This window comes from Lissotriton vulgaris, chromosome 8 (genome assembly GCF_964263255.1).
Source record: "Lissotriton vulgaris chromosome 8, aLisVul1.2, whole genome shotgun sequence".
Taxonomy (NCBI): domain Eukaryota; kingdom Metazoa; phylum Chordata; class Amphibia; order Caudata; family Salamandridae; genus Lissotriton; species Lissotriton vulgaris.
The window spans coordinates 408819195-408843181 of NC_141696.1; the positions used below are offsets into that span (position 1 = coordinate 408819195).

Genomic DNA, 23987 nt, shown 5'->3' on the forward strand with positions numbered 1-23987 from the left:
GCAAAAGAAATCACCCACTTGTCAAGTTGGCTTACGTGACTGAGAAGTCAGAAAACCCATTAATTTTAGAGAGCATTATTGTTCGGAACATATATCCTCAAACTAGTGTTGCTTAATCTGATAATTTCTTGAAGTACATTGGTTCTCTGATCCATGAAACCCAAAGCAGCCATGTAGATGAGCGAGATGTAAAATGTATATATAAAAAAGAAATTGGATAACTTAACAGTATAGAAAAGATGGGCAAAAAATCCAATAGGACAGGTTTGCTAAATGCACGGTTTTTCAATTTCCCATAGTTTTCTACCAAAAGGAGCTCATCTGGGCAGAGAAGATTCTCAGATTATAAACACATGGCCTACCCCAGCGCCTATTATAAATACAAGAATCTAATCATCATTAGGCTTTCCTGGATCTCCGTTTTCTGAAATTTTGAATCTGTTGCAGCAGACTGTAAGTGGATAGTATTGTGTGCAGTTTTGTATTCAGTTTATATCGCAGCAAAATGCGTGCACTGGTATTGCGTAAGAGACAGAAAAGTGAAGCACAAACGGGGGAGAAGACAGCTGGATCTTAACTTCACAGATTTAAGCAGTGAGGAGGACAAATGAGTAGAAATAGTTAAAGAGGATGCGACCAAGACATTCCAAAGTGTACTACAAAGCAGAGACAAACATGATGTACTGTTTTGCTGGTCGAATTTACCTAGGACACTATTCGACTTATGTACTCTGCCACACTGGCAACAATCTACTGCACTTTAAGGCTGCACTGTGGAAATTGCTTCTCCACCAAAGAGGTGGGGCTACTGCAGGGAGATGGGGAAGGGAACGACTGGCAGAAATTCAGATAATGACTATGTTGACCAACGTAATTTCTAACACTAAAAAGAGGTTAAGGCTTTTATCACCCCTAACTAACGATGGGTGTTTCCTAGGATTTTGGGCACAAAATGTAATGAAAGCTGGCCAATCTTTCCATGGTGAATTTCACAGTGTTAATTCTGCCAAACACAATGGCTGATCTGTGGATGGGGCAGCTTAACCACAATCACCCTTGGAGAAATTGGCACTGCACCTTAACAGAACCAATGTCGACAAAGAGGCACCTCTGCCACACGGACGTGTGGCATCTAATATTGTTTGAATAGGACAAATAAGCCACCAGGAGCGATAACGGGTGGAAGGACAACAGACAATCCACTATTTTTTGCAGGCAATCTTTGAAAATTCTTCTTTAGAATCAGGCTCCAGATCTAGAAGAAGAGCAACAAAAATCTCTGCAAACAGTTGGATGTAAGGTTGCGGTCGTTCAGTAGGTTCGGATGAATCAGTTTTGGAAAAATTCACTCCTTGACTAGTACCAGTTGTGCCATTGAGTACCAATACTCAGGGGAAAGAGAAGACTATTGTGTAGGTCTTTCGGATTTTTAACAAAGTGATGTGAGTTTTTATTCATACAGGTTAGTATTAGTCAAACCTGTGCCCACATAAAGGCTGAACAAAATGTATACTACTGGCTTAGGACAAATCCAGTGCTATGCGGGAGATGCACAGCTGCAGGACTGTTTAAAACATTTTACAGTGAAAAAAAATTATAATTGCTGGTAAATTCGCCCAGGTGAAGAAACACCTCATATGAACACAAAGCAAAATATTAAATGCATAAATCTGACACAAACTAGTGGCCCGGTGGATTAATGAAGGGTACGTAGTGGAAAATACCTCACTAGTCACAGTGGATTGGTTGTTCCAAGGGAGTAGAGTATAACTTATTAGAAGCTAATTTTTTGTTAGCTCTACACACTCCTTTTTTCACACCACACGAAATTAATGTGATCTGCACACAACCATTATAAATCAACCTGTTGAGATAAACCTTGTAGCAAATTTTAACAATGAAAATTTTACTGCAATGATACTCAACAGGATATTTATGTAATGAGTACAAATTTACCATGCACTTTTAGGATTGCTGACAGAAGGCAAATTTACAATACACTTTTAGGATTGCAGACAGAAGGCAAAGATATATCACTTACTGCGTCATTAAAACTGAGAAAAATGCTTACCTATATCTGGATTGAAGATTTCTTCCACAACCAACTGAAAAAACTCTTTGGAAACTCCTCCTTCATCCACCCCTTGCTCTCCTTCAAACTCTACATATAACTGCTTCTTCAAGTCAGCGGGATTTTCCATGGCAATCATTTCTAACTATTACATAAACAAAAGACAACTGTTAATAGATTACAACGCAATTTGAAACTGATATACTCGTCGAAAAGAGAATATCAATTACTTACAATTATACTCACCATTAGCATAGATGGTAGTCTCCTACCAACTATGGAAATGCCCAGCAGCAGAGTCAGACTCTAACCCACACTTATCATTAGAAGGCAGGGAATGCAAGATGCACATAAACAGTCTTACCCAATCATCTCTCCCCTTTACATATAAATGTAAGAGCAGCAGTAATGCAAGAGGATAGACATAAAAGGTGCACATGTGCTAGTAATCAAAGACAGCCTGTGACAAACAGTACTAATGTTACTACATGGAAGCATCGTTTCCTTAGACTTAAAATCAGTTACGATGTCTAAGGAACTGAATAGTTCCTCAGAGATCAGTTGCAATCTCTGAGGAACTACCACCAAGCAGATAATGCAGGGATAACTTTTATCAAACCAGAGCATCATTATGAGCAAGTACTACAACACTGTTAGCCTGTCACATCTGCATAATGGGAACTATAGAGAGAATGGCAGGCCATGTGGCCCATACTGTGATGCCTTTCTATCATGAAATAAAAACAAACCCTGGCAAAGCTAACAAGTATGGACCCGACGAACTGGTGTGATGGTTAGCTCTATTTTTCACCACAAGCATACGCTATAAAAATTACATGGGAAATAAACATGCTCAAGTGCAAGCATGGCAACCATTAGCCTGCAATAAAATTAAATGAACCAGTGAATATAATTTTGATAGAACAAGCAGGTGTGTTTGGAACAAGTAAACAACATATGTTCAATGTTAGCGCACATCAGAGAAAAGGAAATCTTACTTACCCTGTAAGTATCTGTTCATAGCATGTAGTGGTGTACATTCACAAGCTCTGCATGCTCCTGACACTTAGTGTTGGGCTCAGACATTACAAAGCAGATTCGAGAAAACAGATGTGTTGTCAACTCCCTTAGTCCGGAATGCAAATGGGCACCCACTGATCTGAGACAGATGCAGGATCTGCTGATGTTCCGAAGGAAAATAAAAACCTGGCTATTTCCCAGAGCTTAAGCTTTTTGCATGGTCCTCTGCAGCACCACTGTGGCAGTGCACATGTATCTTAGCGCCAGGATGCCCGTAGGGTTACAGTGCGCTTTACAAGTCTGGATAACAATAACAACTCCGCCCTAGGTGGTTTTCCGCTCAGCGGGTGAAGGTGAAGAGCAGAGTAAGACTACTGATGTGCAGTCTGCACTGTAAGTTGTTGAAATTGAAAATTATGAGGAAAGTACAGGTGAATTTCCGGACAGAAACTTGCAGGATAAGTAATATTTCCAATTCGTAGCATGTGTGGGTGCGGATCTACATTCTGTACAACAATTGCAAACCACTCCATGTCAATTGTAAACCACTCCACATCAATTGTAAACCACTTCCAAGCAGTGACTAGTGGGCTGATGATGCAGATTTTTGGAACAATTTTCTTAACATAGGTTTGTCAACCATAGTCTTTTGGTGAGGTAGTATGCCCACAGAGTAATGCTGTGTAAAGGTGTGTGTTGTTGATCAGGTGGCTGCCTGGCTGACGTTTTCTAATGTTTTTTCAAAAGACAAGGGAACCCTAAAGGTATGTTGCAGGGACCTTGGGTAGTTTACATATTTTACAAACAGTGGTCCCTACATATGCACAAAATGAATTACAAACAAATAATCACACCACCTAATAAGTGTAGTGTCTATTGTCCAGCCGGACAAGAAGTTTTAATTAAGCGTTTTGGTCAATAAGACAAAAATATAAGAACACTGAGATAACAAGTGGGCACAGCCGTGACCTACAACATACAAGACAAAACAACGAAAGCAATGGCCAAAAGGGCAAAGCTACAATAGGTCTGTGAACTTGTATTCAGTCCCTTGATGAAACCCCTTATGCAATATGACACTGAAATATTGTAAAAATGCAAAGTTGTGGTTTTGAAAAATTCACGTCTGTAAATACTGAATACAAGTTCACAGACCTATTGTAGCTTTGCCCTTTTGGCCATTGCTTTCGTTGTTTTGTCTTGTATGTTGTGGGTCACGGCTGTGCCCACTTGTTATCTCAGTGTTCTTATATTTTTGTCTTATTGACCAAAACGCTTAATTAAAACTTCTTGTCCGGCTGGACAATAGACACTACACTTATTAGGTGTGGTGATTATTTGTTTGTAATTCATTTTGTGCATATGTAGGGACGTCGTCTAATGGCAGGTTACCTGGAAGGCTGTGTGTGCCCTATTTTTGCAAGTACAGTATGCCCTGGGAGGTACAGTTAGTATGCATTGCACCTTGAAACTCTTCAATTGGAAATGGGCTAACCCTTGTGATGTTTAGTACAGGCTACCAAGGGCCAGTTAACATTGTAGATGGGCTTAGTCCTGTAAATACAGTACACGATTGCCAGCTTGATGTGTAATGTGTACAATGGCCTTTCCACTGCCGAATCTGGGTGTGAATAGAAATTTAAAAAAAATAAAAAATAGAAAAAGACACAGTTTGGTTGCTGTGGAAAGCATAGATTACCTTGAACAAAATCGTAAGATCCGTTCAGCGGACCACTTTCCCTTGTGCAACTGAATTCAAGAATCTTGAATGGGTGAGTGCATGTAGCTCACTGATGTGTCTAAATGAGGTTATGGCTATAAAAAAGCCAAGTTAGTACTGTGGGTTGTAAGAGTGGAGGACTTCAAAGTGTGAGCTTATAAGCCTTGAAGGAACTATGTACAGGTTCCACTCAGGAGCTGGGGTGTCCTTGGGGATATTACACTTTGAAATCCCTCAATGAATGCCTTAATTACAGGGATCTTGAAGTATGAGTGTTTCCTATTCTGAAAGTACGCAGTGACAGCAGTTAGTTGAAGATGCATGGAAATATAAGCAAGGCCTACCTTATGTGGGTGTAGAAGGTAGCAAATGAGGTCTTAAAACAGCTAGACCCCATTAAAGTCAGGGTTCAATTTGCAGCAATGGAAAATTCTATCCCATTTAGGTGCATAACGTGCCTCAAGCAGTATAGTAATGCATTCATCAGGGTTTAGGTTGCCAAATAGTAGGACCTCAGATGCAAGATTTCTAGTTTGAGCTGTTTAGTCTGAGTGTTTGATTGGACACCTGGAGTGTGCTTGACACCTGTAGATCGGAGGGGGGGGGGGGGGGGGGGAGTTTGTGGTGTGGGAAGGGTTAGGGTTGACGTCATGGCTTAACGCCTGTCATTCAAGGCCTGATCAGCTCCACAACCTTACGCCGGTAAGGTAGTGGAAGGCCAGTAGGTGGCTGCTTCTTTCTTTTCTGCTCAGGGCTTATCTCCCAACTCCTGTGGGAGCAGAGCCCTGCCTCAGCTTGGGGGAGTTTAGCGGCATAAGGTTTTGTGCCCTGGCTTTGCTGCACTGGAGTTATACTCACACTCCTAGAAGTCTTCGTTTTGAAACAGGTGATGCAGTGTCTTGGTCTTCGCCCTTTGTAATGATTGAGAACACCTTCTCCGAGCTGGGTGTTGGTTGGGCCATCTGGACCACGGAGTGCCCAGCCTCCAACTAAATGTTGATAGGGTCTTGTTCCCCAAAAATATTGGAGATCTCAAAAGAAGTTTACTGCTACTGCTTTGTGTATGCCCACTGCCTTTCCCTTCGACAAGTCTCTCATTGCAACAGGAGGCACAGGTGGTCTTGTGGTTGGTAGAGGCAAAGGTTGTAAACGAAGTGCTTGTCCAACTAAGTATACTTTGTTTTGCACCTTGTACAAAGATGGAAGGATGTGCATAGCAACGTTCCCTTTGTGTATTCATTACATGAAGGGAGTTCATTGAAAACAAAAGGTAACACTACCAGTTCGATTAAGGTGTCAGGACATCTAAATGGGATGGCTGTTGTTGGTTGAGAAGATCAAGTTTTTTTCCAGCTGAGAGAGCAGATGGATGGCTGAGAAGCGCACAGTGATGGTTAACCCAGTCTTCAGTTTGAAACAGTGGAGCAAGTAGACCTAAAAAAGCCACAAGGAACCAAATCTGTCAAAGGGCTGTTGCAGTACGTCAGAACTTGATGACGGGGAAAAAACTATCTAGGGTGGTGTAAGTACTCATGCGAATTATGGTCTAAGGGCAGAGTCACAGCACAATCTGTCACTCGAAACTTCTTTGACAAGAAAAAACAACTTGTAATGTCTGAGCCCAAGAACACATGTCTTAAGTATGTTGAGCATGTGCATATACAGCTACACATACTGCAAACATATGAATTTTATTTGTGCAAAGAAAAAGTACTACTGTCTTTAAATTACTGTAACGAAGATATCGCTTAAACAAAAAGAAGACTTATGGAAAAAAAAGGAATAAAGAATGAAACCAGGCATGGCCGTTATTTACAGTGCAAGAGTGAGTGGACAAAGTGGGCTGACCCATCACCACATGCTGTGATCCGAGGAAACAAGATGTGAATGGCAGCTGAACAGAATAATTGATGAAAAGAGCTGACCCAAACCCCTTTATGTGTGAATGCATGTAAAAAACGATATATATATATATATATATATATAAAAACTTCTGCAAGCATGATTGTGCAAACAATTATGGATTCAAAAAGGTACTATACCTGAAATGCAAACGTTCTAATTTCTAAATTGTAAACACTAATGCATCAGTAGTTTTATAATGTGTCATATAAGACTGTTAAGAAATGATAATTTCTGTCACTTAAAGTGTTTTCCGTTGTGAATTGGATAGAAACTACCAATCCCAGAATTCCATGGGACGGGTTCAAAGTGCATAGCCTTTAAAAGCTGTGGAAAAAGTAATGCCACCTACCGGGAGAAAGGGCGCATGCCCGAAACGCGTCGGTGTGATAGACTGATGGTGGAGTTTGCTAAATAAATAAGAGTCATTGACAATTCCTGAGTGCGGCGTCTTAATTTTGCGGAAAAAAAATATATATATATATATATATTCATTTCTGAAGCCCATATTTCTATTATAAATTATACATATTTCCGCTTCAATGCAATGCGGCACTGAACAGCAAATCATATGGAAGTTCGAAACAAGTTTTATGATGGAAAATGGATGGCTGCACAGCATTACCGTGTAGCAAAGGAAAGCAACCTTGCTCATTGTGAAGCATGAAGTGCCTGTATGTCAGCAATCTTACAGGATTAATTTGAGTCCATTAGAAACTTCACTGAAAGCACACACCAAGGAGATTCTTATTGCACCCCCAAACTAAATCAAACAAGGTAAAGGAATTAGGCTATGTAATGTATTTCTGTAAACCCATTTGCTGTATTTATTTGGGATTTAGCACCTGTAATGGGATAAAATAGACTAAGCGATTTTACCATGATCCCAAGAGTCAAAAACCAAAACATATACTGTAGAACTGCAATTGGATGTAATTTTTTCCTCGTTGGCATGAGAACATTCTTTTTTTCCATTTGGCCAGGCTCAGTTAGACATAAAAGGGCAAGGCTTTTAATTCAAGAATTGAAAGGGGTGCAAGGTTCTTCTCTGATTCTAGGACACAAGACTGGGCTTTCGCTCAAGAACCAACACGGTCAAACAAAATTCTAGGTAGCTCAAGAGGAAGTCTAGAAGTGTCTATAAGAGTATTCATGTCCTGCTATGACTGATTTTTTTGTTCAAAATAAGGAAGGACAAGGACCACTACTGTACAAATCACAAGCTAGGTATTTGCACTGTTACCTCATTTTCTCTGTGTACGACCTCCTGAAGTTATTGTAGACCGCTGCTTCTCACTGACTCGTACACTACATCTCGAACTAATTAATAGTGATAAGTAATGGTTTTGTCTGAGCTCACCTGCTTATGCAGAGCTGGATACCATTCTCATTTGAAAAATCTCGCCCAGAATGGGTACATTGTACAGCAATGTTAAGTTGGTAGTGCTGTGGTGAATGTCTCCCTGAAGATCCCTCATGCATTGCCAACTAATTATAAAGAGCAATTTGAAATCTGTGCAGAGGTGTCAGGAGCTCACAAAATTCAAATACCCAGAGCAGTACCGTGGATAGATGCCTACATAAAAACTATGCTTCCTGTTAACCTATTTTGTGATGATCAAAAATGATGCGTTCTCTGTGGCCTGATTGCCTGGAGACCCTGGGAAGCTATAAGAAGGAAGATGGGACGCATCAGAATTACTAATATTCATAACTGAGGAAAACATTTAAATAATATCAAGTGTCTTTAGACCTAGAAGTTGCACTACAACTAGATGAGGAAGCAATATCAGCAAGACCAGCCATGCCACACATTTAGCTTAATAATTGTTTACATCAAAGCAACTTATTGTAATTTAAGAGCAAAAAACCGGAGGCCAGAAAAACAAGTATTTTGTTAAAATGCAGTGAATATAAAAGAGTCTTATGCAGAGAAACTAAACTTCATATGACATGGCCATTTCTAACTTTCAAAAGTGAAAAATAGTGATTTACAAGAGGGCAGCTAGACAGTTATCCATCAATATTAATTTTAATAAACCATATATTTGATCATCAAGAGTAGCTCTTTTTGACACTATGCATTAAATCAACAAAGAGAATTGAAACAAGACAGTAAAACTTACCCTGACAAGAGCATCATCAATTATGTGATCACGTCGGACTTTTAGTCTTAAATAGGGATTTAACTGCTGCCCCTGGACTAAGCTATAGAGAACAGTGATCCTTCTCTCACTGTACATTCGGATTCTATTATCGTAGTACAGTCCGAGATTCTTGGTAACAGCATTCAGAATGAAGGGGCACGTCATAAAGGAGAACTTATTTTCTGTTTCTACTTTAAAGAAAGTATAATCTTTATCCATTTCCAAAACATCATTCAGTGGTTCGTTAACAAATTCTTCAAAAGGTATAAGTGGTTTCCGACAGTCAATCGCTTTAACTCCTAGTTCCGTTTCAAGAGGGTCTACCCGTGGACCCTTTTTATTTCTTCTTTCCTCTCCTAGCAGCTCCTGAAGGGTTAGTTCACTGGATTCTGGGATTGGCTCCTCATCTTCCTCTTCATTGTGTTCTGTATCAATTTCACCTCCTATCACATTTGCATAGTTCACAATTTTTAAGCATTTTGAAGCAGCTACAATAGCATCATCATCGTTCACTAAATTTCGACTGTTGAATTCATTGCTTATAACTTTGAAGGTAATCAATTGTTGAAAAGTTTCCATCATGCGACGAATCTGCTCTGCACTATATTTTGACCAAAGTCTCACCAGTTTTGCTTGTGCTGCAAGGGGTAGCTTGCTCATTGCTTTGCAGAACAAAGGCAGAGCCATTTCCAGGTATTCAGGACTATGGAGATTGCTATTCTCCATCACAATAATGAATAAATTCAGATAGTTAGGATCCCGTGAGTACACATTATGGTAAGTCAAGTCACACTCTACATTGGGGGACAGGTATACAAGTGCATTAAGAAAGGCGCTTTCTATTTTCTCATTAGAAAGTAACCTATGGTAGATCCGTCGAACTGAGTCAATATCTACAGATACTTCTTCAGGCCCTAGTTTCCGTAAATTATTGTCTCCTTGTGAGTGATCACCTGTTCTAGAGGACGATGCTTCTGTATCTTCCTCCATGGCAGCAGCAGAACAGGCAGCTTTTTCCTTTTCATCCTCATCCTTGTCTTCATCTTTACATTGAAGGGACTTCAGCTCTTCCTTGGTATGGTGTTTGGCTTTTCGAAAGCTTTGTACCAAGGCTTCAGCACTTGAAAAGACTCTCCCAATAACCCGGATTAAAGGAGAAAAATCTTCCTTTTCTCTACATAGTTCAAGAATTTCATATACCTTGTCTTCTGTCAGGTAAGTGACATCTATAAAACGAGGAAGGCAGTGAAACAGACATATTAAATTCAATAAAGACTAAATTAAACAATGAATAGAACACAATTACAAAGGCAACAGACCCCGACTAAACCTTTCTTGTAATGGATAGATAAGAGCAAATTAGAATAAACAGCAGTGATGTTATTTCTGTAATGTCCTCTACAAGCGTCTTATGAGAATAGCATGATTAAAAATGCAAAGCAGCATTCTTAATTTAAGCATGTTTATAGATTAATCTTTAAAATGTTAACATTGATTGTTATGCTGCAAAAGGTTTACAAAAACTTTTTCAGTACAAGCCATTACACACACAAAAATACAGTTTCAACTTGCTGGAGTTACAATAAAAATGTTTCTTTCATCGAACTGGTCAATGTTGGGATTATAATCATTTAATGGGGCACAAACATGATCAATTTCCTACTAATTGCTTGGCATTTCTGTGCTATTTCAGAGTAGAAAATGTAACGCTGCCCATACCACATCAGTACTATTAGTTTTATAAACGGTTAATTAAAGCAGATTGTCATTTGGAACAATTAATTTAAAAAAATTCAAATACAAAGCTACTACCTACAATGTAAAAGTATAGTTTGTTAGTGCCTATATAACAAATGTAACACATACAAATTTAATACGGTCTAGTCCGTTTTCCTTCTTTTAGATGCACCATTTATCTATAAAGAGGATTTTGTTTTATTAGACTGGCTGTTTTTACCTGAGTAGGTTAGTGCCAAGGTATATTTTATACAGGTCTTGTACAGTCACCCAAAAGAATATATCCATACAACAACATATAAAACAATACACTTTCATAACCAAATCAAATAGCCTTCAAAAGTCCACGATAAAAAAGTCCATCATTTTTTATAACTTAATTTCTTAATTTATGCCCCCCCCCCCCCCCTGCCGTATTTGCCCCCTCCACAGAACTCTTGCAGGACCAAACAGGCAAAATACCCTTCTGGACAGACTTATCAGTCAAGGCAGTAGTGCTTAGTGATTGAGTGTACCAATACACGTCATTGCCGGAGATATTTAAGGTCAGGCACTCTGCACCAACGCAGTGGTGGCAGCCTTTGCCCTGGTGGGAGGGGCTCTCAGGCCCTCCTCCAGTGGTTGCTTTTTGGCCTAATGCAGAGGACTATCCACCTTCACAGGGTTCGTTTCTGCACCTCCTTTCCTTTCTTTGCCCAACAAAAAACTGATCACCCACCCAATGGTCTTTTAAGTGATGATACAAAATCTTAAATCTCTGTAGGGGTTCAACCAATGGAGCATCTTCTCTTTCGAGGGATAAGGTGAGGCAAAGAACGCTAGGAGCGCAATGCGACTGCACAGCGTGCCAAGGAATCCCGGCATTTGGCTTAAAGGCTGCCCAGCTGCTCAGCACCATTTTCTTCAGAGAAAAAGGTCGTGTGGGGCGGGTGTCTAGGAAGAGTCCATACTCCGCACAATCTGATGTGATTACAACAAGGAAGACAGTCTTTAAAGCCAACGAGCACAAGTAAACAATGAGCAACTATGAATCTGCTCAAAGGGTAAAAACAAGTGAAAAGTCAGGACCAATTAGGATCCTAGTATGGCATCTCAAAAATGTTTGAAAGGAACGTGTGTCAAACAATTAATGAACAGCATCAAAAAGGGCGATTTAAACAAGGACTGCTGGTCCAGCAAAGGCAAAAAGACTGAAAGGGATGACAAATAACCCTTAATGGTGTCCACTACAATTAACGGAACGCACATCCTGTGACTTTGTGAGGCATGTCTGTTAGGCCTTTTCCCACTCCCCAAAAATCGAAGCTGTTGAGCCGCTTCGCAGGCTTAGCCCTGATGATTGCAAAACGATTGATTACTCAAGTGCTGGAAATCCCGCACGTCACCACATGCGGGTAAATGGGGAGAAGAGGTCGTCCGTTGGGCGACAGTAGAAAGAGAGGCACTACAGCGAGAAGAATATTGGGGATGACGTAAGCGACCTATATCCTGCGAATGGGCACATTTAATAGTCCTCTTTAAAATGGAGGTGGAGGAAGTCTTAGAGGACACAAAACCCACACTAACCAACAGAGGAGAGGATAATTGATACCCCCCACATACTGACTGAGTTGATGGCAAAGGTCCTCATGGAGGATAATTAATTCCCTCCCTTTCCCGCTTCTTTGCTCCCTGCCTGCTGCTCTCTCCCCGCCAGCCCCCCCCCCCCTACCCCTTTTCTCCCAAGCCACAATCGGTAGTCCTTATAGCATGGTACCCTCATCGGGATCAAATGTAGTCTCGGCATAGCTCCACTTGCTTTGGTTTGTTGATTATTGGTTTGGTTATTGCGGGTGGGATAGGGTAGGAGGGTTGCATTGGTTATTAGTTAATACACACTCTAAACATGTAACCTATCAAGTATTGCTATATTGAGGACATATGTGAAGCTGCTCCGGTCACAATAATGGGAATCAACATGTGGTCAGGTGAACTTCCTGTATAAAGACTCTATACCATGTTGGACTTAAAATGAGTTACTTGTATTAATGGAAAATCAACCTGCTTGAAATAATCGGTAATAATGCAACCTGTACACCCGTAAAACCTAATAAACTTGGTTTTAAAAATAAAAAATGGTGTCCACTATAAGTCCTGACCGAGCAATCTTGGAAATCCAACGCACAGAGATTTTGACACTGTACATTCTTGACAGTGGCAAAAGATCCAACCAGGGCCCTCAGCCCCCACTATTGGAAGATGCCCTGCGACATCTCGGGACGTGACTGCGATTCGTGGCGTTGCAAGTGGAAGGGAGACACCCTGAGGCTCCAGCCAACTCCAGAGGCGAAGCACATCATGGCACAGTACCCAGGACAACACTCCACCATGACAGTACCAGGTGATAGTGTTGCCTGTGAAAATGCGCATCAGCCTTTCCTTGGAGGCAAGGTGGCCTTTAAAGCCTGGTTGATAGCCACAGCTCCAATAGATTTATATGGTGCTGGAGACAAGAGTCTTCTCATCGCAGCATCTCCCAGGAAACACTCAGCCACTTCTGTCATCTCTGTGTGGGAGGAAGAAGAGGAGCCTGCTGCTGGTCAGGTTGTGGTTGGTCAACCATCGCTGTGATCTTGTGTAGTTTCCTCCGAAAAGTGGATGACAACCAACAGATCTCTTCACTGCAGGGCCCACTGTGACTTTAGATCACACTGAAAAGCCCATATGTGACAGCTGGCTAAGTGGACAAGCAGGATGCATGAGGCCAGCATGCTAAGATGCCTCAGAGCTGCTCTCACCGAGATCCAACACCAAGGTTGAAATATCACGCCCATACACAAATATTCTGGAGAAGTGATAGAAGAAAGGCACTGAACTGCACTGTGTCAACAAGAGCACCTATAAAAGGAAACCTCAGTGAAGAAGTCAGGTAGGACTTTAGTTTTTGGATCGAGAATCCCAATGATGGCAGGAAGTCACTTACCACTGACTGTGGTGAGGCTGGCTTTAACAGCCAGAAATCAAGGTAGGGGGAAACAGGCATCTCTAATCTTCTAAATGGGGGCAACCGCTGCCATTACTTTCAAGAACACCAAAGGTCAAAGGAGAGAGCACCAAACTGAAAATGCTCCAGGCCAACTTTTAACTGCAGGTAACTTATGCGGGACAGTAAGACAGGCAGATGAAAATATGCATCCTTCAGATCCAAGGCAACCATCGAGTTGCCCTGACCAGGAAAGACTGAACTTGGGCCAGTGTGAGTATTTTGAATTTATCCTTCTGTAGGAAGGTATTTTGAGGACGCATACCTAAAAGAAGATGAAGGCATCCATCCTTCAGCAGAAGGAAATCCCCATTCCCAGCCATGAATGGGCTGAGAGGGCCGCAGTGGAGACCTGGTGGCGCCTGTACACCAAACATCTGGAGTAGCCTCAGAAGTGGCATAACTGAGGCATTAATTTCTGCAGGGGTTGAAAAGCCCAGAGTGTGTTCTTTGGCCTGGCATTCCTTGAAAAGCTCTGGGAAAAAATTATTTTTTTTCACCAAACAGCAGGATCCATCAAAAGGCGTAATAAGTAAAGGATGCCAGCAAAACATCAGAAAAGCCTATGGATCTCATTCACACATGGCTAAAGAACCACACTAGTGCAGACTGCTTGCTCCCAAAAACAAGCATTGGAAATGCAATAGGTCTTGCAGTAGTAAAGTTTGAGCTATAGGTGTTATTTTTTTGTTTTTTATTTGTGTTGTTTTTTCTAAATAGCTAAATTAATAGCTTTCTTCTTTACAAAGCCAATAGTTATAATTTTTGTAAATGTGACACCTCTAGCATTTGTAAAGCAACATGTTTTGTATTAACGGGACTTATATGTGACTTATATGTATTGATATAAAAAAAATCAATGGCTTTAAAAAACAATTAATAATTAATACGTAAATAAAATGGATTTTATTTTATATTGCCAATAGCTTAAAGTTTATTAAATATATTTAGTGAAGATGCTGTGGTTGGGCAGAGTGAGGGTGAGTGAGGGTGAGGGTGAGTGAGGGTGAGGGTGAGTGAGTGAGGGTGAGGGGTTGAGGGTGAGTGAGGGTGAGGGGTTGAGGGTGAGTGAAGGTGAGGGTGAGTGAGGGTGAGGGGTTGAGGGTGAGTGAGGGTGAGGGTGAGGGGTTGAGGGTGGGTGAGGGTGAGTGAGGGTGAGAGGTTGAGGGTGAGTGAGGGTGAGAGGTTGAGGGTGAGTGAGAGTGAGGGGTTGAGGGTGAGGGGTTGAGGGTGAGTGAGGGGTTGAGGGTGAGTGAGGGTGAGGGGTTGAGGGTGAGTGAGGGTGAGGGTGAGTGAGGGTGAGGGTGAGTGAGGGTGAGGGTGAGTGAGGGTGAGGGTGAGGGTGAGGGGTTGAGGGTGAGTGAGGGTGAGGGGTTGAGGGTGAGTGAGGGTGAGGGGTTGAGGGTGAGTGAGGGTGAGGGGTTGAGGGTGAGTGAGGGTGAGGGGTTGAGGATGAGTGAGGGTGAGGGTGAGTGGTTGAAGGTGAGTGAGGGTGAAGGGTTGAGGGTGAGTGAGGGTGAGGGGTTGAGGGTGAGTGAGGGTGAGGGGTTGAGGGTGAGTGAGGATGAGTGAGAGTGAGGGTGAGTGAGGGGTTGAGACCTAAAAAATATGGATGGAGCAGATGGAATGGGAGTGGTGGAGTTCACATGTACTGCGCGTGGGTGTCCTTCCTTTCCTGGAAATGGTAACTTTACTGTCTTAAAAGAAAGTGAAAGCAAAGCAGACTAAAGATCGAACAGAGATCGTCGGGGACTTTCCACTTCGACGCAAGTGTGGCTTTGTTCAGCTGTTAGGCAGAGGGTGTTTGTGGAGTGTGGAAAACCTGAAAACCATACAGGAGAAAATGCTGATGGGTTTTTAATAGTTATTAAATGTAGCAACAGTTCATTCACTTTGACGGTTGAGGGTAAACGCATGTTTAACATCACGAGTCTTCCGAGCGTCGCGTTTTTCTTGGCAGACATGTTTTGAGGGGCATTCTACAAGTCTGCTGTTATAAAAGCGCCATCTAGTGAGGGTACGCAACCCCAGTCGAGAAGCTTCAATGTAACCCCCGTTTCACCCAACATGGCTGTTAACTAAAATTTGCGCGTCGCGTTTTTCTTGGCAGACATGTTTTGAGGGGCATTCGACAAGTCTGCTGTTATAAAAGCGCCATCTTAGTGAGGGTACGCAACCCCAGTCGAGAAGCTTCAATGTAACCCCCCGTTTCACCCAACATGGCTGTTAACTAAAATTTGCGAAGGCTTAAAGCAAGAAAGAGGAATTAGGTACCGGTGCGAGAGCACAGCATGCGCCAGTTACTGGCCCTAGTTGTCAGCTACTGCTCCACGATGTTTGGGGCTGCGGAGCCGGTGAACTTAGGAAAGCGACAGCCTGCCAGATCCGACTGTGCCCACTCTCACCTCGCGAGATTTACCCGTCGCAAAACAGCTCTGTATGCTTGCAGTAACTAAGAAGGCAGGCGGGAGGGGGGAGGAGAGTAGGGGAGGCACGGCCTAGCGGCCGTGCAATCAAGAAGTGAGGGGGCGGGAGAGTAGGCAAGGCAGGCGGCTGGGGGCATGTGCACGCGCTTTTAAGCTCAATGCGCATGCGCATTGAGCTTAAATTTCTCGTGCACTGCAAGGAATCGCCACGATTCCTTGCAAGTTGGATAAAGAGTGGATAAGCCCCCATAGTCGCTTGCTCGATGCGCATGCGCATCGACAGGCGAGACCTAAAAAGTTATATGTTGGCCGGCTCAAATCACATACCTGGCTGCATCCTGGCCATATTGAATAGTTTGAGCCATGAAGGCCTTAAATTCTTCAGGGACTGCTGGCAAGATTTCACTAACCAGGTCCCGGAGGTTGTGCGAATATCATACTAGTAGACAACGTGTGCTGACCTACCTTAAAGCCAAGCTGGTTGACCAAAACTAATGCCTCAATTCACTTCAAATTCCTGTCCAGGGAGCATTGTGTAGGAAGGTAACTGGGATTTACCTTGCTGGTGGAAGCGTGAACCACCATAAACCCCCAAGTAGGAAGGAGAGTCAAAAAAACAAAACAAATGAGATTGCCTGGCGCCAGTCTGTGGCATTGACAACCTGCCTGTTCACTGGCAGGCAAGAGCAAGGCTTAGACTAGAGGCCAATCAAAATATCAGTCCAGGCTTCGATTAATGGCACTAAGGGCTCAGAGGAGGTCTGCCCAGGTGTAAAACTATTGTAAGAACATTAGTTTTGACCTCACTCCTGCAAAGGAAGCACTTTCTACAGTTGGCAGTCCAGGATGGGAACCCAACCGAGTACAGGTGAAGAATCAAGCCCACAGGCATCCAGTAAGTCCACATACAAATTATCACCATAATGTATGGGAAAATCACCACTATTGTCATCAAATTAGTGGTGGTAATCTCTGACCAGACTCGGAAGCGAAAAGCTGGTGGTGCAATTGAGAGCAGCTATGTGGTAGAAGTATAATTTTTGTCTGAATGTGACTACACAGGAATCAAGTGTGTCGGAATGAAGTCAAGATGTAAACTAGATCTGGCCGAGATGAGTTCAACTTGGAGTCAGACATAGGCATTGGCAAAGGTTCCCCCTCCAGTGACGTCAGGACCAGTGTCCTAATCAAAGGAACTGGCGCAGGCCTTGGAGCCAGAGTGTAAGTCAGCACCAGAGTTGGTAGAGAACTCAAATTGAGCTCGAGAGGCACAGACTGTGCAGGAGACAGGTCTGGCATTGGTAACCCAGTCGGAGAAACTTGAAGATCCTTGGGACCCAAAGGTGCACCAGACGAGTGCCAAAAATGGGCATCATAGCCTCTCTAAAGGCCTTGATCTGCTGCAGAGTCGATGAACTAGGGTGCATCAGGGACAAGTGCTGAGCTCGACTTGAGTGCTTTTTTCCGATGATCGATGACATACAACTTTGCTTCATGGTCCTGGATCACCTTTGAGTTCAGGAGGGTGTGTTCCTCACACATATTGGACTTATGCTGCAAGCACCAAACGCACAATAAATGCAGCTGTCACAGACATCTGCTTCCGATGGTTGTGGCATCTTTTGGACCCAGTGGTTATAGGAGGGGACCATTATCGCCTTGCACACTGGATTTACATTTTTGGAAGAAAAGTATTTTCAATTCAACAAATATTGCGATCGGTTCCAAGTTCAAAGGCATGGAAAATAAGGAACATAAATTAGGGTGCAGGACTGGTGCTTATATACAGCACCATCTGGTGATGTGTGGATGCACCAATATGAAAGCTTCCGGATCCAGTCTGGCACCTGGCGATCTTCTAAAAAGGAAGGAATCTGCAGTTAGAAGTATCCATTAGAAGAGGTCTGCCCAACATCTTTCTGGTTGTTATAGTTCGAAAGGCTGTACACAGCCTGCTCCAGTTCTTACCTCTCCTCCATTTCACGTCTCTGTCCTTGAACCATTTAACCTACACAAAAATAAATGCTACAAAATAAAAATAAAAACGTACTTAAAAAATGCACAACAAAACAGTAAGGCAAATACAAGCAATTGAAAAGAAGGGCCTCATGAGAAAACAAATATGCATTAAAAAGCTTCTTTTCCCCCACCAAAGAACATTAGTTCCTTAAAGTCTGGATTTTGCCCGACTCTCTCCATTGCAATATAAATGTTTTAGTCTAGGATTTCGACCCACTACACTTGACCTGACGTGAACTTCTCTCAGAAAATCAAAGCTTCCACCTGGTTGTCCCAAATTTCAAAAGACTTTTCAGCACACCCATATCTCAAATCTTTCTTGATGAGCCACCCGACCTTTCAAATCACATAAATGTCATCTTGATATGGAAAGATCCTATGAGTAAAAAAAAAAATGATTTGTCCTCGTTAGATAAAACTAGACTTCAAGCACTTGATGGTGCAGATGCACCTATTCTAAGCTTGCAGTGTTGTATAAGGACTACTGGTTTACAGGAAACAGCCGTGGGCTAAGCCCACTAATCAAAATGGCAGTGTCCAGAAAAACGTTTACATTAATGACGCGTTCTAAACTCAACAAAAGGGAGGTCAGAAATGGGACGAATGAAGTCTGTGTACTCTTGCACGATTATGTTCTTCAAATATATCACCTTCTATAAACTGCCTTCCTCACAGTAAGAAGACATTCGGATACTTTTTTTAAATCGATAATTTAATATACAAAACCATTGGGGAAGAAAATGCACGTACTTAATGCTTCATCACAGAGCTTAATCGGATTCGAGCTCGAGATTTAATTATACATACAGCTGCTGCATGCCATATGTGGTTGGCACATATATAAAAGGCAACAGATGAGAAACTGAATACAGATACAATGAAAATTATTCACCACTGGCAATTGAGTACACTGGGGGAGGGCAATTAATTCCAGAAGAAACACAAATCAAATGATCTTTACAACTAAGTAAAACAGTCAATGGGTGTAAAGTAGCAAATCAGCTGCTCAAGAAAAAAAGCACATTAAGCCTGATATGACATTGAAATGCATGGGGTTTGACCACAGAATTACATGGCTACGTTATCCCGGAGATACATGGTGACTGAATACCCGAACTTCAGCCACTGAGGCAAAAGGGCTACAAAGAATATTTTATTCACTAAAAGGATCACAGCAAAACCAACACTCACGGGGGATTAAATCCCTGTTTGATTTATTTTGGCACAAAGAAATCCGGTACAAACGCGTTTCAGCGGTACGCCTTCGTCAGTGTAAATACCCGAACTTCAGCCACTGAGGCAAAAGGGCTACAAAGAATATTTTATTCACTAAAAGGATCACAGCAAAATATATATATAATCCAGCAAAAGCTTCAAATAAACGTACTCTCAGAAAAAAGCAAACTCTGCAGCGGTAAAGTGTTCACCTTGGGGGTGAACACTTTACCGCTGCCGAGTTTGCTTTTTTCTGAGAGTGCGTTTATTTGAAGTGTTTGCTGGATTGTTAAAGACAGCAGGAGTGTTCCGCCGGTGCGCGTACCACTCCCCATGGGCCAATGATTTCCAGAGGGAGGGTGAGTGAGTGAGTGAGTGTGTGTGTGTTTTTCACATTTTAAATCAACCCTTGGCGTTATGACCCTAGATCTCACCAGCACATTGAAAATGTCAGTGGTGTGGCAGAGCATGCCCTTAAGCACAGGCAGGAATTGTGAGGAGCGTTGCATAGAGGAGAGTTTTGAATAAGATGTCATTCTCTAAGCACTCTGCATGGAACTGCACATTATGGAAGGCAGCAACACTACCTATTAAATCATGGTAGGTAGAAGAGTCGTCAGGGGGAGATGGCTTGGCAGGGTACAGATTGGGCCAGTATCAGCAGGTGGTTCAGCGTTGAATGTATCCCAGGGGTCATCCTGTCGTGGGATATCGGAAGTGTCCCCATCATCTCCACCCCCTGTGTATGGATGTAGTGACCCTTTCGGGGAATATGTTGTAGGAGCAACTGGTGAAGTCGGTGGGGAGGGCATACAATGTGGTGGGGGTGTACGTGGTGGGCTTATATGTACAGAGCTTGTAGCCTTGTCCACCTTCTTCCTGTACTTGGATTGCATTGGAATATCCAATGCCTCTTCAAAAGAGAGTTGAGAGTTGTTTCTTGGAGGTCTGGGCACCAGTGTGCGTGTGTGTCTTTGGGGGAGGGGGGTTTTAGAGACCTCTTGTAATGATACGCCCAGTGCCAGGATGGAAAATGTTGTGCTTCTGTCTAGAATCAATTTCTTCTTGTAGTTTTTGAAGCACAGGCTCTAGTCTCCACCTCATGTGGTAGTTTGGGGATGGAAACGTTTTCGGTTCCCATGCCAATGGTTTTGGTGCCGAAGCTTTGGGCTCTGAGGCAGCTGATTTCGGTGCCGACCTGGGGATGAGCGTATCTAAAGTATTCTTCCGGTGCTGATCATGGCCTGAAGGCTGTGGTGAGCTGGGAATGGTTTTAAGTCTTTCTTGGACAGTCTGTCAACCCTTTATGGTGGTCTGCTCGGGTTGATGTCGAGGTAGGGTGGGGGGCACAGTACTCACGGCTAGTTGAGCTGGAGACAGGTCGTGTTGCTCAATATCAGAGCCTGAGCTATTGCCGTGTGAGAATGTCTCTTCATATGCCACCAATGCTTGTGCCTGGATATCCTCCTAGAGGTCCTCGGGTCTTAAGAGGCCCGGTGTGTTTTCCACACTTCTTCGAAACATCTCAAGGCATCGAGCCTGATGATCACAAAGCATCTTCTTAGACCAGATAATGTTTAGGTTCTGTAAAGATACTTACAGCACAGATAGTACTTATATAATATTATTTGGGAAGGACTACTCAACAGGGCTGCCCTTACTAGTCCCAGCTGATCTTGCTCTGTGTTCAGCAACTAGGATAAGAATGACCAGGTATGTTCACAAGATTAAATATGGCACTAAATTACATCAAAAAAACGTTGGTAGATGACCTTTAGCTCACACCATATCCATATTAAAGATAATACAGTGACTCATAGTTGAGACGCTCATAATGTTTCTTTCTAGATACAAAAAAATGTATTGATGTTTGACAAACCTAAGCAGAAAGAGGTAGACATTTTCGAAATTCACTGAATTTGCAATTTGATTAAAATATATTTAAGAGTTGGAGAAGGTTGCTTCAGAAAAATGCACTGGGCAGGCTTTCGTGAGTGAAGTCTTTCACATATTTGGATAGAAAATAAACAAATTATGCAAAATCCAATCTGAAGCCATGGATTAACAAAATCTAAATCTGAATAGGTGAAGAGAACTTTTCCCCAGTTACCATTTTGATATCTGTGGAACCTTAAATATATGCATTCCCTTGAAATAGCTATGGATCAAGTGGTTCGAACACCTAGACGTGACTAAATAATGCTCCTATTTGAGGAAGCAGCATCACAGAAAAAAAGTTGGGGGTGGGGTAAAAAGTGGCCAAGTAAGCATTCTCAGACCTCAAGGAGAATGCAAGAGTATCACAATAGGAAAGATCTACCTTCAAAATTAATTATGGCTAATGGTAATGTGCTTCTTACATATTTAGTTTATTTAGTAGAGAATATCAGATAAGCAAGTAATCAATACTTACATGTATATGATAACTGATATAAGCATTGAAGCCCTGCCCGGCAAACAAGATATTAGCTTTAGGAAGATGCAGAATAACAAATGTGATAAATGCTAAAATATTTAACCATAAAAATATATTTTTTAAAGTAAGTAATCAATACTTGATGCTTCATGGTCATATGGTACACTAAAATTTATGAAATCGGCGATGGTGAATCCCTTATTCGGAGATCAGCCAGCCAGAGCATGACAGCGGTGGCAGTTGCAAGTGAAACGAAACATGAGCACATCACTGTGAAAGCAAGTCAAGCATCAAGGCGAGTACACTACGAAATGAAGATATGGAAGAATTCCACATCAGAACTATGGCCACAAAAAAAAACCTTTGGCTGACAAAATACTCGGCTATCAACAGCAGCATGTCTAGCGGTTGCCTCCGTCTCACAATGGTGCAGCTATATTAAAGCACACGGTTTAGTCTCTCGCTTGAAAAGGCAATGGTATCTACTGACAGAACCCAGTAGGACACTGTTTTTCAAGAAAATCATGTACAATAGTTATTCCTATAAAACTATTTGAGGTATCCACTTACCATTTTTCAAAAAAGACATGAATAATTCAGAGTGGTATTAGTAGCAGTCAGTGCAAGCCTTACCTTTAAAGTCATCTCTGGGCCCGTGAACCTCCTTCTTATTCATTTTTCTACCAGTGCAGGAGTTGGTATGGGCACCTTTGGAGTTGTTTTCCAAATATGCTGAGCTCGTTCCTTTCTTGGAGGGATGAGGATCACAGAGTTTTGCATTAGTCTTATATAGTTCGAGGGCCTTAATGGCTGCTGCATTGTTATCCATACGCAGAAACGTTGGATAGGAAGCACAAAACTCATTCGCGCAGGCCTCATTTCCACAACCCTCAGTTAACTGGTGGTAGTAGCGTTCTATTAGATGCTTTGCAGCTGCTCGCTTCCTGTACCAAACATTCAAACAACAAGCACAAGGATTAGTACAGCTTTCATGTTCAAAACACATTCACAATATTAGTACATCAGGGATTAGTCATGCCCTTGTAATAGTAAAAAACATATTCACCTCTAAAAAGCACAGTTATATCCACAAAAACAAATTTTGTAATCTTAAAATATATATACATTTGGATTCTAAGATAACATAATAATATATGTATATAGTACCACAGTTAGCATACTCTTTCTTCCCCAAAAATATTTAAACCCTGTAATGGTAAGAATAATACAGCTGGATTGGTGGAAGCAGGCCACAATAACATACGGTTAAATTACTTATTAGATGAGTTCTCCCCCAAGGAATGGAGTGATATTGTACACAGAACTAGAGCATTGACTTGCAGTACAGCGGGCAAGGAGAGGTTTTTGAAGATTGCACATTATTGGCACTATACGCCGGCACGGCTAGTTAAATGGAAACCAGGTGGGATGGGACAATGTTGGCATAAGTGTGGTCAGCTGGGCACGCTCACACATATTCTCTGGTAATGGAATTTTGTGAGGTAATCATTCGAGGCATAGATGCAATCTACCACACGGATATACCAAAACTTCCCAAATTCATAATTCTAGCGTTGCCTAATGCTTTGATGTACCCCCCTCAGATCCAGGCGAAGCAGAGCGATCGCTCTAGCGCTAGGTGCGGCCAAGCATGTCTTACTGGCTAGATTCAGCACGGAGGAGATACCATCCCACTTGGACTAGCTATACAAGCGATGGAAACTACTGGGTATGGAAAAGATTACAGCAGGCCTTACACACTCCCTCCCCAAGTTTGACAAAACCTGGGGGTCCATCATAGAATATGTGTCAAACGAATTCAAGGAATTCCCATGCCCAAAGTATCTCAAAGTGCTTTGCCTCACTAGTCCCTCTCACCCACATGAATAAGACATCACCCAACCCAAAGACTAATGTCCATATGGGACACACACCTGGCCCGCCTCACACACATACTGGGAAATAGATCTTCGTACGCCCCCCCCCCCCCTTTTCTTTCCCACTTTGTTTTCTATACTCTTCTCTTCAGTTAAATGAATGATCCCCCACCAACCGGTGGATGTAGTTGGAGGCTATTGTACTGCTTGACCTTTTCAAAATAATAGAACGATTTAAACCATAAATTACTTGTTAGATGTTGCCTTACAAGTGTATTATATGGTTTTAAGCTCACATGTAAGCATTTAAAAAAAATATTGCTGAACATAGGGATCACCCTGAGAATCGTTGCTATCACCACCCTGAGAGTCTAATGCAGAAAGGGTGTGCTTGGCGCAGTTTGTGGATCCTAGT

The 23987-nt window shown here is 42.2% G+C and overlaps 1 protein-coding gene across 4 annotated transcripts in view; it reads right to left on the minus strand.

Annotated features, from left to right (window-relative positions):
• Positions 1 to 23987, minus strand: part of UBE3A (ubiquitin protein ligase E3A) — a 246710-nt gene that overhangs the window by 97219 nt on the left and 125504 nt on the right. For 2 of the 4 annotated variants that reach the window (XM_086934175.1, XM_086934176.1), the window contains 3 exons: positions 22329 to 22639; positions 8840 to 10086; positions 2072 to 2216 (listed from right to left, as the gene is read on the minus strand). In XM_086934175.1, coding sequence (XP_086790301.1) covers positions 2072 to 2216; positions 8840 to 10086; positions 22329 to 22639 — 1703 coding nt within the window. The remainder of the gene's footprint in view (positions 1 to 2071; positions 2217 to 8839; positions 10087 to 22328; positions 22640 to 23987) is intronic. The other 2 variants (XM_086934177.1, XM_086934178.1) reach the window with 1 other exon arrangement.